The sequence below is a fragment of the Artibeus jamaicensis genome, unplaced genomic scaffold (assembly GCF_021234435.1).
Source record: "Artibeus jamaicensis isolate MK-2021 breed Jamaican fruit bat unplaced genomic scaffold, CSHL_Jam_final contig_388, whole genome shotgun sequence".
NCBI classification, from domain to species: Eukaryota; Metazoa; Chordata; class Mammalia; order Chiroptera; family Phyllostomidae; genus Artibeus; species Artibeus jamaicensis.
In genome coordinates this window covers 8390726-8404867 of record NW_026521813.1, presented here as the reverse complement: position 1 = coordinate 8404867, position 14142 = coordinate 8390726, and the positions used below count along the sequence as shown (strand labels likewise).

The 14142-nt window shown below is 39.6% G+C and overlaps 1 protein-coding gene and 1 pseudogene across 7 annotated transcripts in view; one reads left to right on the top strand and one right to left on the bottom strand.

Moving 5' to 3' along the window:
- Nucleotides 1–14142, top strand: part of ZNF451 (zinc finger protein 451) — an 89284-nt gene that overhangs the window by 60459 nt on the left and 14683 nt on the right. For 6 of the 7 annotated variants that reach the window (XM_053664962.1, XM_037136430.2, XM_053664963.1 and 3 more), the window contains one exon: nucleotides 5311–5376. The exons of the other annotated variant lie outside the window; for it this stretch is intronic. In XM_053664962.1, the coding sequence (XP_053520937.1) occupies nucleotides 5311–5340 (30 nt within the window). In that variant the 3' untranslated portion in view covers nucleotides 5341–5376. The remainder of the gene's footprint in view (nucleotides 1–5310; nucleotides 5377–14142) is intronic. 7 annotated transcript variants of the gene reach the window in all.
- LOC119042653 (high mobility group protein B1-like) lies at nucleotides 3122–5226 on the bottom strand (annotated as a pseudogene).

The window sequence follows — 14142 nt, the reverse complement described above, 5'->3', positions numbered from 1 at the left end:
GTGTAAGTTCTTTGGCTACTCCATTTCCTGTACTGTGCATCGCCATGGCTATTCTGGAACTACCCGTTTGTACTTCTTAATCCCCTCACTTTTTTACCTATACTCCTCATTCCCCCTCCTGTGGCAACCTTCTGGTAACTAACTTCTCTCTTGCTTTAAAGAGTCTCTCTTTATTTGTAACCTTTGGTATTTTAATTATGCTGTGTCTTGGAGTGAGCCTCTTTGCATCCATCTTAATTGGGACTCTCGGTGCTTCCATGTCTGTCTCCACCAAACCAGGGAAGTTTTCTTTCACAGTTTTTTTAGATAGATTTCCAATTTCTTGCTCTTTCTCTTCTGGCACCCCTATGAGGTAAGTGTTGGACCTTTTACAGTTGTCCCAGCGGCTGCTTATGCTGTCCTCATTTATTTGGATTCTTTTTTCTTCTTGTTGCTGTGCATAGTTGTTTTTCACTTCCTTATGTTCCAAATCATTGATTTGATTCTTGGCTTCATCCATTCTACTCTTGTTTCCCTGTGAATTGTTCTTTGTTTCAGTTAGTGTATTTTTTGTTTCTGACGGGATATTTTTTATGCTGCCGGGGTGGGGTCCTCACTATGTTTCTTGAGCATCCTTATAACCAGTGTTTTGAACTCTGCATCTGATAGATAGATCGCTTATCTCCATGTTGTTGAGCTCTTTCCCTGGAGTTTTGATCTGTTCTTTCATTCGGGCCATGTTTCTTTGTCTCTCGTTTTGACAACCTCTCTGTTTGTTTCTACGTATGATGTAGAGCTGCTTTGACTCAGTGTCTTCATAGTATGGTCTAATATAGTAACTGTCCTGTCAGTCCAATGGCACACTCTCCCCTATCACCCAAGCTGGGCACTCGAGGTACACCCTTTTTGTGGGCTGAATACACCCTCCGCTTGTAGTTGAGCCTTGGTTGCTATTGGCAGATCAATAGGAGGGATTTACCCAGGCCAGTCAGCTTCAAGGACTGGCTGTGACCACCACCCTCCACCCTCCATGGAAGATCAGCTGTGCAGGAGGCTGGTTGGAGGGTCATGGTTCTCTGACGTGGTCTGTAGCTGTGCACTGGGTCCACTGCCACTGGGGTTTCCCCGGTGGTACAGGCCAAGGTCAGCCCCCATCTGTGTTTTGCCTGGGTCACTCTGCCTGACCTATAAAGCAATCTGAGATGGCTGGTACTTGTGCTGGGCTTGGAGATTCCCAGGTAAAGCCAAGCTGTGACTCTAGTCTAGCTGCTGCTTGGGCTCACTGAAGCCAACTGTTGCTTGTTTGATAGGATTTAAGAGCCAAGTGGAGTCATTCTTATGGAAAAGCTTGGATGGGGTGGAGCCTTTTTGTATCTCCAAGGTGAGTGACACAGTGTTAGCCAGGTTGATGGAGTCTCAGATATGGCATCAGCCTACCAGCTCTGTTGAGGGGAGGGCTCAGCAAAGGGACAGTGGTCTCTGCTCACCTCAGTGCCATACATTGCAGTCTCTCCCTGTATACCACTGGTGCCCTTCAAGCTGCCACCCTGGTGCTGCAGCTCAGAGGGAGCTAGTCTGAATAGGTGAGTCCATGTGTGGGTTCCCCAAGAGTAACTCTTTGAGACTCCAGCAGCCTCCTCCGCCTACTCAATCCCCACTGGTTTTCACAGCCTGAAGCTGTGGGGACATACTTTTCTGGCACTGGAATCCTGTACTGGGGGGCCTGGTGTGGGTCTGAGACTTCTTGCTCCCGAGATATCCCTCCAGAATGTTTATCCACATGGGTGTGGGCCAGCATGTTCCACCTCCACGCCCCTCCTACCAGTGTGGATGGATGTGGGTTCTTCAATTCCGTAGTCGTCAGACTTCCATTCAACTCGATTTCTGACATTCCTGAGTGATGGTGGTTCTGCATTTTAATTGTAATTTTGATGTAGTTGTGGAAAGAGGCGAGCCATGTTTGCCTGCATTGCCATCTTGACCAGAAGCTAAGATTTTAAAGACATTTTTATATATTCAATAATTTCTATTTCTTAAATATCCTCATTATGGTTTTATGCAAAGTATTAACTCATCTAGAATACTTTTTCATAGGTAATTCCCAGGTAAAGGATGAACTTGAGCCTAAGCTGTTATGTATTAGTGAATTAAAGTTGATGCATTTCCCTATGCTTCAGGATAATTTTTTGAATCTGAACACTCTCCTTGGACTATCTGGTTTATGGGCCTAGGACATTTTTGTATACATTTTGTTTGTGTCTTTGGGAGTGTGTGGGGTGTGGGCGTTAACATAGTTAGCATCTATGGAATCATAACAATTATGCAGATTTTAAAAGCCTTCTTAAAAACTGAATGTAAAAGTCCACCCACGTCGTGAAAGTGCAGACGATCGAAGCAGCAGAAAGCTCTGTGGAGTAGGCGTCATGTGCAAATATGGTTGAACTTCATTCTAAAAGTTTATCTCGCTGTCGTTTCCTCAGCCTATTAATGAAATTGTAGGTTGTTGCTTTGGACACCACCCCCAAAATGTATATGTTATAATTCTGTGCAAAGTACTGAAAATACAAAATAATTCTGTGCTACTGGTGGAGCTGATTGAGGCAAAGGAAACCATTTTTAATTTTTGCAGCCTAGTGTCAAGCTAGCCCTCAAAATTCAAACCTACAGTTTTGCCTTAGGCCTTGTATGCAATGATGAATATTTTAATAAAAAATTGTATTTGCTTAGAAGCGTTCATAACGTCAATAAAACAGCTGCAACTTTTTTTTTATAATTACAGAGTGGTATTCAGTTAACAGAACAATTATTTCATATAAACGTCATCAGCTGAAGATGATAAAGCTGCCATCCTCATATATAACTAATTTGTGCTCTGGACTAACAAGAACTGGCTCTAAATGCCCGTGCCAATTTACAGCTCCCATACTGTACTGGGCAAGGGTAGTGGCTATTGAAAATACCACCAGGTCAGGCCTCTCTAAAGACACATTTGGTAGTATGCGAACTATAGAAAAGACGCTGTGCAGTGTAAAGACAAACTCTACACAGCCTTACATTTCCATTTTTTTCTTTAAACAGGGTGAGTTGTATAAAGGAGGGTGAAATGCTTTACAGATAAGACAAAAACTGCACCACAACTAACTTATTCATCAACATCTTCATTTTACTCCTCTTCACCTTCATCCTCCACCTCTCCTTTTTCTTGCTTTTTTCAGCTTTGACGACATCCTTCCTTGCTGCATCAGGCTTTCCTTTAGCCGGAGGTGCAGCAGTCTCCATTCCATATTTCTCTTCTAGCTTAGACACCTCTTTTCATCAGGCTGCCTGTCATCTGCAGCCGTGTGATTCCACATCTCTCCCAGCTTCTTTGCAGCATCACCAATGGATAGGCTGGGGTGCTCTCCTTAGATTTGGGGGCAGTACTCAGAACAAAACAGGAAGAAGGCTGAAGGAGGTCTCTTGGGTGCATTGGAATCCTTGAACCTTTTGGTTTTTTGTATAGGAGGGATATAAGCTTTCATATCTCTTTCATAATGGACCTTGTCTGCCTTTGCCATGTCTTCAGATTTTCTTTTCTCTTTAGCAGACATGGTCTTCCACCTCTCTGAGCACTTAATAGAAAACTAAGAAGCAGACTTAAGCATCTGGGTGCTTCTTCATGTGCTTCTCTCAGCAAGTTTGCACAGAGAAAGCCTGTGATGGTATTTCACCTCTCGGTTTCATAGGATCTCCTTTGCCCTCATCTACTCGCTTTTCCTCAGCGAACACAGAGTTGCCCAGCGTGGGTCTGGCTCACCCTTGCCCTGGCATGCTGTTTCTGTGGAGTTCGGTGTACTGCAGTGGCTGTCAGTAATGAATTGTTTAAGCCAGTTAAGACATGCTTCTTTTGACTGGCCTTGACTTTGAATTATAATAACAGAAAGCTTGGGTATTTTATCTTTGTACCTAATGTTTTAAGACTTAATTTGTTCTTCAAATTGTAACTGTAATGTTTTATTTTCTTAAAACATTACTTGAAATATTTGAAGTATAGCAGATGTATATAACAGTGTATAGAAAAAAAGAGTAATATTTTTGCTGGAATGGCAATAATATAACTTGTAAGAACAAGTTTTTGCTGCAAAACAATGTGAAGGGTATTATAGTGATTTTTATAAATGTTACAAATCTAAATTTTAAATATGTATTTTATGTTTTTACATGCTTTCAGAGAAGCAGATGTGTCCATTTGACTTGTATTTCATTACTTAAACCTTGTTCAGTCACTCTGAGCTATATATGGGGTGGGGCAAAAGTAGGTTTACAGTTTGTATGGAAAATAATACAGTAATTAATAAATAATAGCATTAGAATAAACTCTGTTTTGCATACTCCTAACTATAAGCCTACTTTTGCCCCACCCTGTGTGTGTGTGTGTGTGTGTGTGTGTGTGTAATATAATTGTAATTAAAGTAATAAGCCAGGCCCTGGCTGGTGTGGCTCCATGGATTGAGCACTGTCCTGAGAACCAAAGGGTCGCCAGTTTGATTCCTAGTCAGGGCGCATGCCTGGGTTGCAGGCCAGGTCCCCCACAGAGGGCATATGAGAGGCAACCACACTTGATGTTTCTCTCCCTCTCTTTTTCCCTCCCTTCCCCTCTCTCAAAATAAATAATACTTAAATCTTTAAAAAATAATAAATTAAATAAAGTAATAAGCCAGAAAGCCAAACATTAGGTCACTGATAGACCATGGTTCAGATTTTAAGTGACTTTTGCAATACTTGGTCAGTCGCATAATTTTTATAAAGGTGTAGGTCTCATTATGAAAGCATATAAGACATCAGGTAAATGTCATGCAGAGGCATTGTTCATGAAATCCTGTGCTGTCTACAGAAATGAATGCCTGTGACTTTAAAGATACAGGAGAATTTTATCTAGTACCAAAATTTTAAGATGGTTTTATGCAAGTGAAACTTTGGAGTTTATTTGCCAGATCCAAGTAAACATACTGGGTTTTTTAAAATTTAGTTTCCTTAAATACTTGAATTTTTTATTTCCTCGACAGTTATGTTAAAAGAACTTTTAAATAATATTTTTGAATACAGAACTAAAATTGAAATGCCTAGTTCATTAGTTTATTCTTTATTCTTGGTTTAAGTCATGTAATTTGATAGTGTTTTTAAAAAAGCAAAACATACAACCCTAAAGGGAAAGTGACATATTACTAATGAGTTGTAATTACTAAGGTTTGGTACAGGAGAAGTCATTGATGATGTTCTTTGAGAGTACACAAATTATGGCACAGTAATTTCTTCATAAGTACATTTGCATTTACTTTTTCTGCCTCACAGAATGTGACAGTGATGACAACCCGGGCATAAAAAGTTCTGCAACAGAAGAGTTCAGATCCACAGAAGGTAACCTAATGTAATAATCCTTTCCCTATTTGATTGTATCTTGCATGCCCCCCTACCCTCCACCTGTTCATCTCCTGTACTTCCTCCTACCCTCGAGGTTAAAAATAGTTGTTAACTTGTTCAAAGGATAGGTTGCATTTTCTCATGTAAGGTGATTTAGTGATAATACCAAATTAGGAGGCTAGAACAAGACTCAGCCAGTTATGGCCCTTGGACCAAATCCAGGTGACTACCTGGTTTTGTAAATAGGTTTTGTTAGAACTCACTCTTGTTTGAGTATTCACTGTATCGTTGCTTTCACATTACAAGAGCAAGGTTGAATAGCTGTTACACAAACTGTATAATTAACCCCTCCAAGCCTAAAATAATTATTTTCTGACCCTTTGCACAAAAACTTTTGCCAACCCCTGGGCTAGGAGTAGATTTCAGTTTTTTAATTTGTACTTAATTTTGAGGAGTATCAAATTAAGAATATTAAAAGTTATGCAGAAGAAATATGAAAGCAAGCACTTACATCCAAATATTAATGGGCTGTTTCTACAAATTAACATTTTCCCCCTTTCTTCAAAGGAAAAAATCTGTTTATTTCCTTCCATAGGTTAAAGAGAAACTTTTGTGTTACTTTACAGCAAATAATTTACTGACTAGACCACTGTTTGGTTGTGTCATAGTCCCATTTTTGTACTTTGGTTTTTCCAAAAGATGTTGCCTTTAAATAACCATGGGGGGAAAATGAAGCAACAGATTGTAGAGAACACTTGAAGCTTCACTGAAGAGGTTGCAACATTAACATTGGCCTCTGGGACGTAAATGACAACAGTAGGGGTGAGAATGTGGGGAACAGAAAATGAGGAGGGAAAGGTGGCCGGACGTGCACAGACAGATGGTTTGACTGGCTTGTTTTGTGTGTGTTTGCAGGGTTTCTCACATAAAAAATTTTGTTTGGCCAAGAGCATACTAGAACTTAGATCATTAGGAGTTGGGGAATTTGAGTCTGGCAGTGGAATTGATTCATCCATTCAGTGAAGTAGAAAACACGCATCTTTCTCTCATAGCCAGAATTCACTGGTTAAACGAAGGTCGCACTAAATCTACAGCCTGATTGGAAGCAAGCTTTTTGACCAGTTGTTTTCACCAACACCGTCTTGCAAGGTCTAGCTCAGTGCTTAGCAGCCATGTAATAATAAATTAAACAAATGAACTTTTATGAGTTTTAAACAAAAATTGCCAGCTAAGTTGTTTATCAAGGCCACTAAGAGATAAACACCATTGGGGTATCTAAGTAGTTCAGGCTTTGCAACCTTTATTTGCCACCCATGACTAATCCTATGGAAAATGCCAGACAAAATTATAGCTTTTAAATAACCACACTTTGGAAGGCTTCGCAGTTTTGTGGGCTGCTAGCTAGCTCAAAAATCTGAGATGTATATATACTGAATGTGTATCAAGAGTTTCTAGCCTTTTATTATCTTATGTAATGAATTTTATGGTTTGGAGGTTTGCAGAGGTTTTGTATTTTGTGATTCTTTATTTCAGAAAAAGGATTACTGTGAAAGGGTGAAAGAGAAGGTACTTTAAACTTTTAAGTAGTTGTCATATAAGGTATGGACATAATGCTTTAACTCCAAGAAAAATCAAAGGGTGTTGTTACGTGTGTGTTGTCTTTCATTTCCTGATAATGTATACAATGAAAGTGAGATGCGCACGGTGGTCCATGTAAGTTAAGGAATCTGGCATTTTCCTATAATACCCTTTCTTTCCTCCTCTCCTTTTCACCCAACAAGAACTAACTTAAATATCATCTCTTAGTTTGGATCATACATTTGTCATTTCTTTAGGCAATCTTGTCTCTTCTAGATTTTCCATCTTTAGAGAGAGCTAATTCCTACCTCCCAGGCTTCCTCTGTACCATACCAAATGGTACCAAATGGTACCAAATGGTACGGTACAGAAAAAAATTTCTGCCTGTGTTTCTCATCTCCATTGAATTATGAGCTCTTCAGAGGATAGGATCATGTTTTATTTTCTTTAATAGGATCTTACAGAGTTTGGCAGTAAATGATTGGTTATTGAATGAGTAAGCCTGTAACAAACTTAAACATGTTAGAGCTACCAACACCCATCTCTCTCTAGTTGGATTAGGGAAATTAAGACAGAGGCCATTTGATTGGTGATTTTGTTGACCCAGTACCATGAAAACAAAGTGATATATGGTCCAGACCTGATAGCAAAACTCAAAAAAGTTCACATAACTTCCTACATTTCTCCTTCTGCCCTTCCCAACACAATACCATAAATGCCTGACAAATGGTGGTAGAAGTCAGGATAAATTTGCATGTGGCTTTTTGCCTTGAGGAAAGGTAGATTCCCTTATGGTCTCCATCTCCCTGCCCCCCATCTGCTCCTGCCATGATTTGTCATATGCTTTGCTGCTCTCTGTAGACCATCAGTCTCTGACTGCCCAAGCTAATCCTAAAGATCCTTCATAAGCTATTTTGTATACGAGATGGGAAATAGAGGCCAAATAGTATTGTTGGTAAAGAGTAAAGTCTTTGGGTTTGGACTGCCTGGGTTGAAACTTAGTTCTTCCACTTATAAGTTATGTATTGTAATATTGGGCAGGTCATGTAATTCACTGTTTTCTCATTTTAAAAATGGAAATTCTGGTACACCTATTGTACTTGAGTAACCTGGCACAAGGTATTGGTTGCTGCTGCAGTTATTGTAATTTTCGATCATTATTATCATCGTTACCCATTGTTACCTGCATCTGAGGCCTCTCCATGTAGATACACCTACTAGACAGGTGTCTGACTCGAATCTCTAAAAAGGAGAGAGGGCAGCTTTTTGTGGATGGTTGCCAATGCAAAACCATCTTTCTGTAAATGTCAGCAATTTGTCTTAGAGTTCCTTCAGTTAATAGCAGTTATCAATATTAATATTATAATGTAACAGCAGTAAAAGTCCGTATTGTGGCCTGTTTAAAAACCAAAGAAAGGATAGAAGACTAGTGTGTTAATTTTTTAATTCAGTTAATGTTTATGAACTGCTTTTAATCTTAACAACTTGTGAAAGCCAGAATATTCTCATTTTACATAAAAACTTAGTCCTCTAAACTGGAGATTTCACCCTTTTTTATCTCATGGCACACAGAAAGTAATTACTAAAATTCTGTGGTACACAAGAAATTATATTTTTTGTTGATCTGAGCAAAAAAAGTAGGTATAATTTTTATTCATTCACATCAAATGGTGATTGTTGTGTTGCCTGTTGTCATTTCTTTTTTATTTGACAGTCTAAGGGAGTAGGGGTTGGTGCCCCTGAGTAAATAGTCAGGTATTGTGTGTTTTAAGTTCTTGTGGCACCCCAGTTGTAAATCACTGTTCTGAGCATTAAGTATTTCAATAATTTGCTTTCAGATGCACAGCCACAGAATGAATGGGGCATGATTTGTAAATAGGTCTTCTAACTCCCATTACTGGGTTCTTTCTTATTGCCATAATGACTTCTCTTTCATAGACACTGAAATGAAGCAAAGACAAAGGAGAGTAAGAGAAACATAGATTTAATCACAGAAAAGAAAAACAAAGACATATTTTCCACGAGTGTTCTTTATTTCTTCATATAACTTGGAGTTACTGTCTAATATTTTGTTGTTTCAACCTGAAGGATTACTTTTTGTGTTTCTTGTGGGGCAGGTCTACTAATAACAGACTCCCTTAGATTTTGTTAATCTGGGATTGTCTTAATTTTTCCTTCATCTTGAAGATTGGTGTTGCTGGATATAGACATTTTTCTTTTCTTTCAGCACTTTAAATGTTACCTCACTGACTTCTGGCCTCTGTGGGTTTTGATGAGAAAGAAATAGCAATTAATCTTACTGAGGATGTCTCATATGTGAGAAAATTCTTTCTTTCTTGCTGCTTCTGTCGTTCTTAGTTTTTTGACCATTTGACTATAATGTGTCTCAGTATGGGTCTCTGATTTTCTCCTCCTTGGGGTTGGAGTTTGTTGAGCTTCTTGGATGTATAGATTTATATCTTTCATCAAATTTGGGATATTTCTGGCCATTACTTTTTCAAATATTTTTTCTGCCCTTTTCTTCTCTGTGTGGGACCCTGATAATGTGTGTCTTCATCCATTTTATGGCACTTCAGAGGTCCCCGAGGCTCTCCTTACTTTCCTTCATTTTTCTTTCTGTTCTTCTAATCAGATAAATTATCTTCAAGTTTGCTGATTCTTTTTTTTTTCCTGCTTAAATTTGTTAAACTCTTGTAGTGAGTTTTTCATTTTAGTTGTACTTTTTAGCTCCAAAATTTCTATTTGGTAGTCTTCCACAGTTTCTCTCTTTATTGATGTTCTCATTTTGTTTATATTTTGTTTTTCTGGTTTCCTTTGTCCATGGCTTACTGCTTAGAACATATTTAAGATAGTTGGTTTAAAGTCTTTGTCTAGTAAGTCCAATGTCTAGGTGTTCTTAGGGACAGTTTAATTCATTATTTTCCTCTTCACATGGGCCATACTTTCCTGTTCCTTTGTATTCTTTGTGTGTATGTGTGTTGTTGAAAACTAGATATGCAAAAATTATAGGTAGTACTTCTGGAAGTCAGATTTTTATCTCTTACTGACTTTGCTGTTCTTGATTAATGAAGGTTGTTGCTGTTGTCTATTTATTTAGTTAACTTTTCCCAACTGTTCTTTACAAAAATATTATTCCTAGTCATGTTTTATCACTAAAGCCTCTGTTCCTTTAGCATGTGTTCAGCTAGTATTTTGGCAGATTTCCTTGTACCAGGAACACACACACACAAAATTCTTCAGTGTTTATAGATTGGCTTTGTGCTGGGGCCCTCGGACGCTTAGCCAGGCTTACACTGAGCATACAGATCATCCTGTGGTGAAAGCCCAAGAGTCTTCTCAGGTAGTTTCTGAGCATGCATCCTTTCTTGAGCGTGTCCCTGACTTCCTAAATTCCACAGTACACAGAAATGCTTTTGAGTGCCCTCATCTTTTGAAGAAATTTTCTAAATGGCTTTTCCTCCTAGGTATTAGGCAGTCTTAACCATAGTCTTTTGCTCCAGGCTGTAGGCTTTTGTTCACTTTACAGTGTTGCTGCACAATGCCTGCTGCTTTTCTGCCCTGAGTGGGTTCTCGGGGAGGCAGAACAAAGACGAATGCCTGGTGTCAGTCCTTCAGGTAGCCCCAAGACAGATAAGAACACAAACACAGTGACCGGTGAGTATAGTCTGCTGTGCTCCATCTGGAGCCAAGGACTAGGGTCCCAGACTAGGAACATGGGCTGCTGCCAAGTCAGGGAGGTGGCAGGGCAAGGGCAAGTAAGAATGTCACAAGGCTTTTCTACTGTTTTTACATTGTCCTTTTTCTCGTTCATTGTTTCGAACCTTTGAGTGTTTTCCAGACTTTTGACAAAGTTGTTTCTAATGGTTTCTGCTCGTGTTTCAGTGTTTCTGTGGCTGGATGGGTTTTTGGAGCTACCATTTTGTTGAATTTACTCCAAGACTGATTTTATGTCTTTAAATGTTGCATAGAATTCACTGGTACAATTATCTTTGTCTGGAGTCCCGTTCGAGGAATTCTTTTGATAATAAATTCATTTTCTTTTATATACATTCATATTTTGTTTCAGTTTTGGAGAATTGTGTTTTTCAAGATTTTAGCCCATTTTACCACCTTTGTCAAATGTACTGATGTAAAGTTGTTCATAATCACTATTATATATTTTTATTCCTTTAGATCCCTTGCATTAATATTTGCTCTAAAGATTACAGCATAGTCCTGGCCAGCCTGGCTTATGGTAGGGCATTGTCACTGGTTCAGTTCCCGACTGGGGCTCGTGCAAGTTGGGGCACCGGCAGGAGGCAGCGATCGGTGTCTCTCCCTCACGTTGCTGTTTCTCTCTCTTCCTCCCTTCCCCTCGCTCTAGAATCAATTCAAAAAAGGACAAAAAAAAATTTCAAAGATTACATTCATTGCTTTTTACATTATACTGACAGCTACTATATTCCATTTTATCCAAAATATAAAAATGTTCCAGTACTGTAGATTTGTTAGTTAAATTTCCAGTGACTTTCCTTCTTTTCAGTAGATTAGATATTTCAGCTGGTTTTATATTACTTCAGCCTAAAGAATTTCCTTTCATTTTACATATAACTCAGTTTTGCTAGTAGTTAACATGCTGGTTTTGTTTGTATGAAAACATCTTTATTTTTCCACTAATCTTAAAGGATATTTCTTCTGGCTTAAGGTTCTGGCTGACTAATATTTTTCCCTTCAACACTTTAAAGATCTCATTCCATTATCTTCTGACCTCCATTGTTTGCCATGGTAAGTCACCCTAATTGCATTATTGTTCCCCTGTCTGTAGTGTGTCATTTTTTTCCTTTAGCTGCTTTAGGTATTTCCTCTTTGTTCTGGGATTTTTAGCAGTTTTTGGTAGTATCCCTAGATGTAGTTGTCTTTCTATTTATCCTACTAGGAGTTTTCTTAGCTCCTCGTATATCTAAGTTTCTAGGTTTTCCCCAGATACAGAAATTTCCAGTCATTGTTTTTTTTCTTAAATTATATTTTACTGATTATACTATTCCAGTTGTCCCAATTTTTTCACTTCTGCCTCCCTCCATTCAGCACCTCCCACTCCCTCAGGTAGACCCCCCACCAGTGTTTGTGTCCATGGGTCATGTGTAGGTTCTTTGGCCACTCCGTTTTCTATACTGTGCTTCACATTCCCGTGGCTACTCTGTATTGCCTATTTGTACTTCTTAATCCCCTCAGCTCTTTATCCATTCTGTTACAACTCCCCCCTATCTGGCACCCATCAAAACACTCTGTCCATGATTCTGTCTTAGTTCTTGTTTGTTTAGTTTTTTAGATTCAATTGTTGATAGATTTATATGTTTATTGCCATTTTATTGTGCATAGTTTTGATCTTCTTTTTCTTAAATTAGTCCCTTTAACATTCCATATAATAATGGTTAGATGATGATGAAGTCCTTTAGGTTTTTTCTTGTCTGGGAAGCTCTTTATCTGCTCTTCAGTTCTAAATGATAGCTCTGCTGGGTAGAGCAATCTTGGCTCTGGGTCCTGCTTTTCATGACTTTGAATATTTCTTGCCAGTCCCTTCTAGCCTGCAAACTTACTTTTGAGAAATCAGCTTACAGTGTTATGGGAACTCTCCTGTGGGTAGCTAACTGCTTTTCTCTTGATTCTTCCAAGTTCCTCTCTTTATCATTTAACCTTTAGCATATTAATTATGATGTGTCTTGGTGTGGACCTCTTTGCATCCATCTTATCTGGGACTCTATGTGCTTCCTGGAACTTGCATGTCTATTTCTTCAATCAAATCAGGGAAGTTTTATTTCATTGTTTTTTAAAATAGATTTTTAATTTCTTGCTCTTTCTCCTTTCCTCCTGGCACCCCTATGAGGTGAATGTTGTAACTCTTGATTGTCCCAGAGGCTGATTACACTATCCTTGGGTTTTTTGTTTTTTGGGGGTTTTTTTGCATTCTTTTTTCTTCTTGTTCCAATTGGTTGGTTTCTGCTTCCTTATGTTCCAAATCATTGATTTAATCCTTGGCTTCATCCACTCTATTGTTCTTTTCCTGTAAATTGGTCTTTGTTTCAGTTAATATATCCTTTGTTTCTGACTGGATCTTTTTTATGCTATTGAGTCCCTCACTGAGTTCCTTGAGCATCTTTATAACCAGTGTTTTGAATTCTGCATCTGATGCATTGATTATCTCCATTTGTTTAGCTCTTTTTTGGAGTTTCAATCTGTTTTTTTCACTTGGCCATGTTTCTTTGTCTCCTCATCTGGCTGCCTCCTTGTTTTTATTTCTATGTTTTAGGTAGAGCTGCTTTGTCTTGGTAACATGGTCTAATGTAGTAGGTGTCCTCCAGTTGCTGAGCCTGCCCTGTCACCCAAGCTGAGTGAGTCTACAGGTGCACCCTTTTTGTGGGCTGAGTATACCCTCCTCTTATAGTTGAGCCTTTATTGCTGTTGGCAGATCAATGGGAGGGATTTACCCAGGCCAGTCATCTGCAAGGACTGGCTGTGACCATGGACCACAACAAGGACTGGCTGTGACCACAGACCACCAAACTCCACCCTCTGTGGAGGATCAGCTGTGCAGGAGCAGGGTGGTGGTTCTCTGACATAGTCTGAAGCTGTCCACTGGGTGTGCAGGCTCTGGTGGTTCCCGGGTGATGCAGGCAAGGTCAGCTCCCATCTGTGTTTTGCCCAGGGCACCCTGCCTGAGATGTAAAGCAGTCTGAGATGGCTGCTACTTGTGCTGGGCTTGGAGAGTCCCAGGCAAAACCAAAATGTGAATCTAGGCTGGTTGTTGCTAGTGCCAGTCCTGGGGCTACTTAGCAAGAGGCACAGGGGCTGAGGGCTCACTGAGGCTGAATGTTGCTTGTTTGAGAGGATTTAGGAAGTTACGAAGCATGAAGTAAGATGGGCCATTCACATGGAAAACCATGTTGGGTGGAAGCTGGGTGGGATCAAGTCTCTGGGGCTCTCCAGGGCAGGGCAAACAGTGTTACCCAGGTTGATAGAGTCTCAAATATGGCAGCATCCTGTCAGCTGCAGGGCTCTGTGGAGGGGATGGTTCCAGAAAAGGCACCATGGCCTCTGCCCCCCTTTCTGTGTGGGAGGAAGCTGCTCCCTAGCTCTTGCCTTGATGCCAGACATTTCAGTAACTCTGTATGCCACTGGTGCCTTTCTAGCTCCTACCCTGGTGCTGGA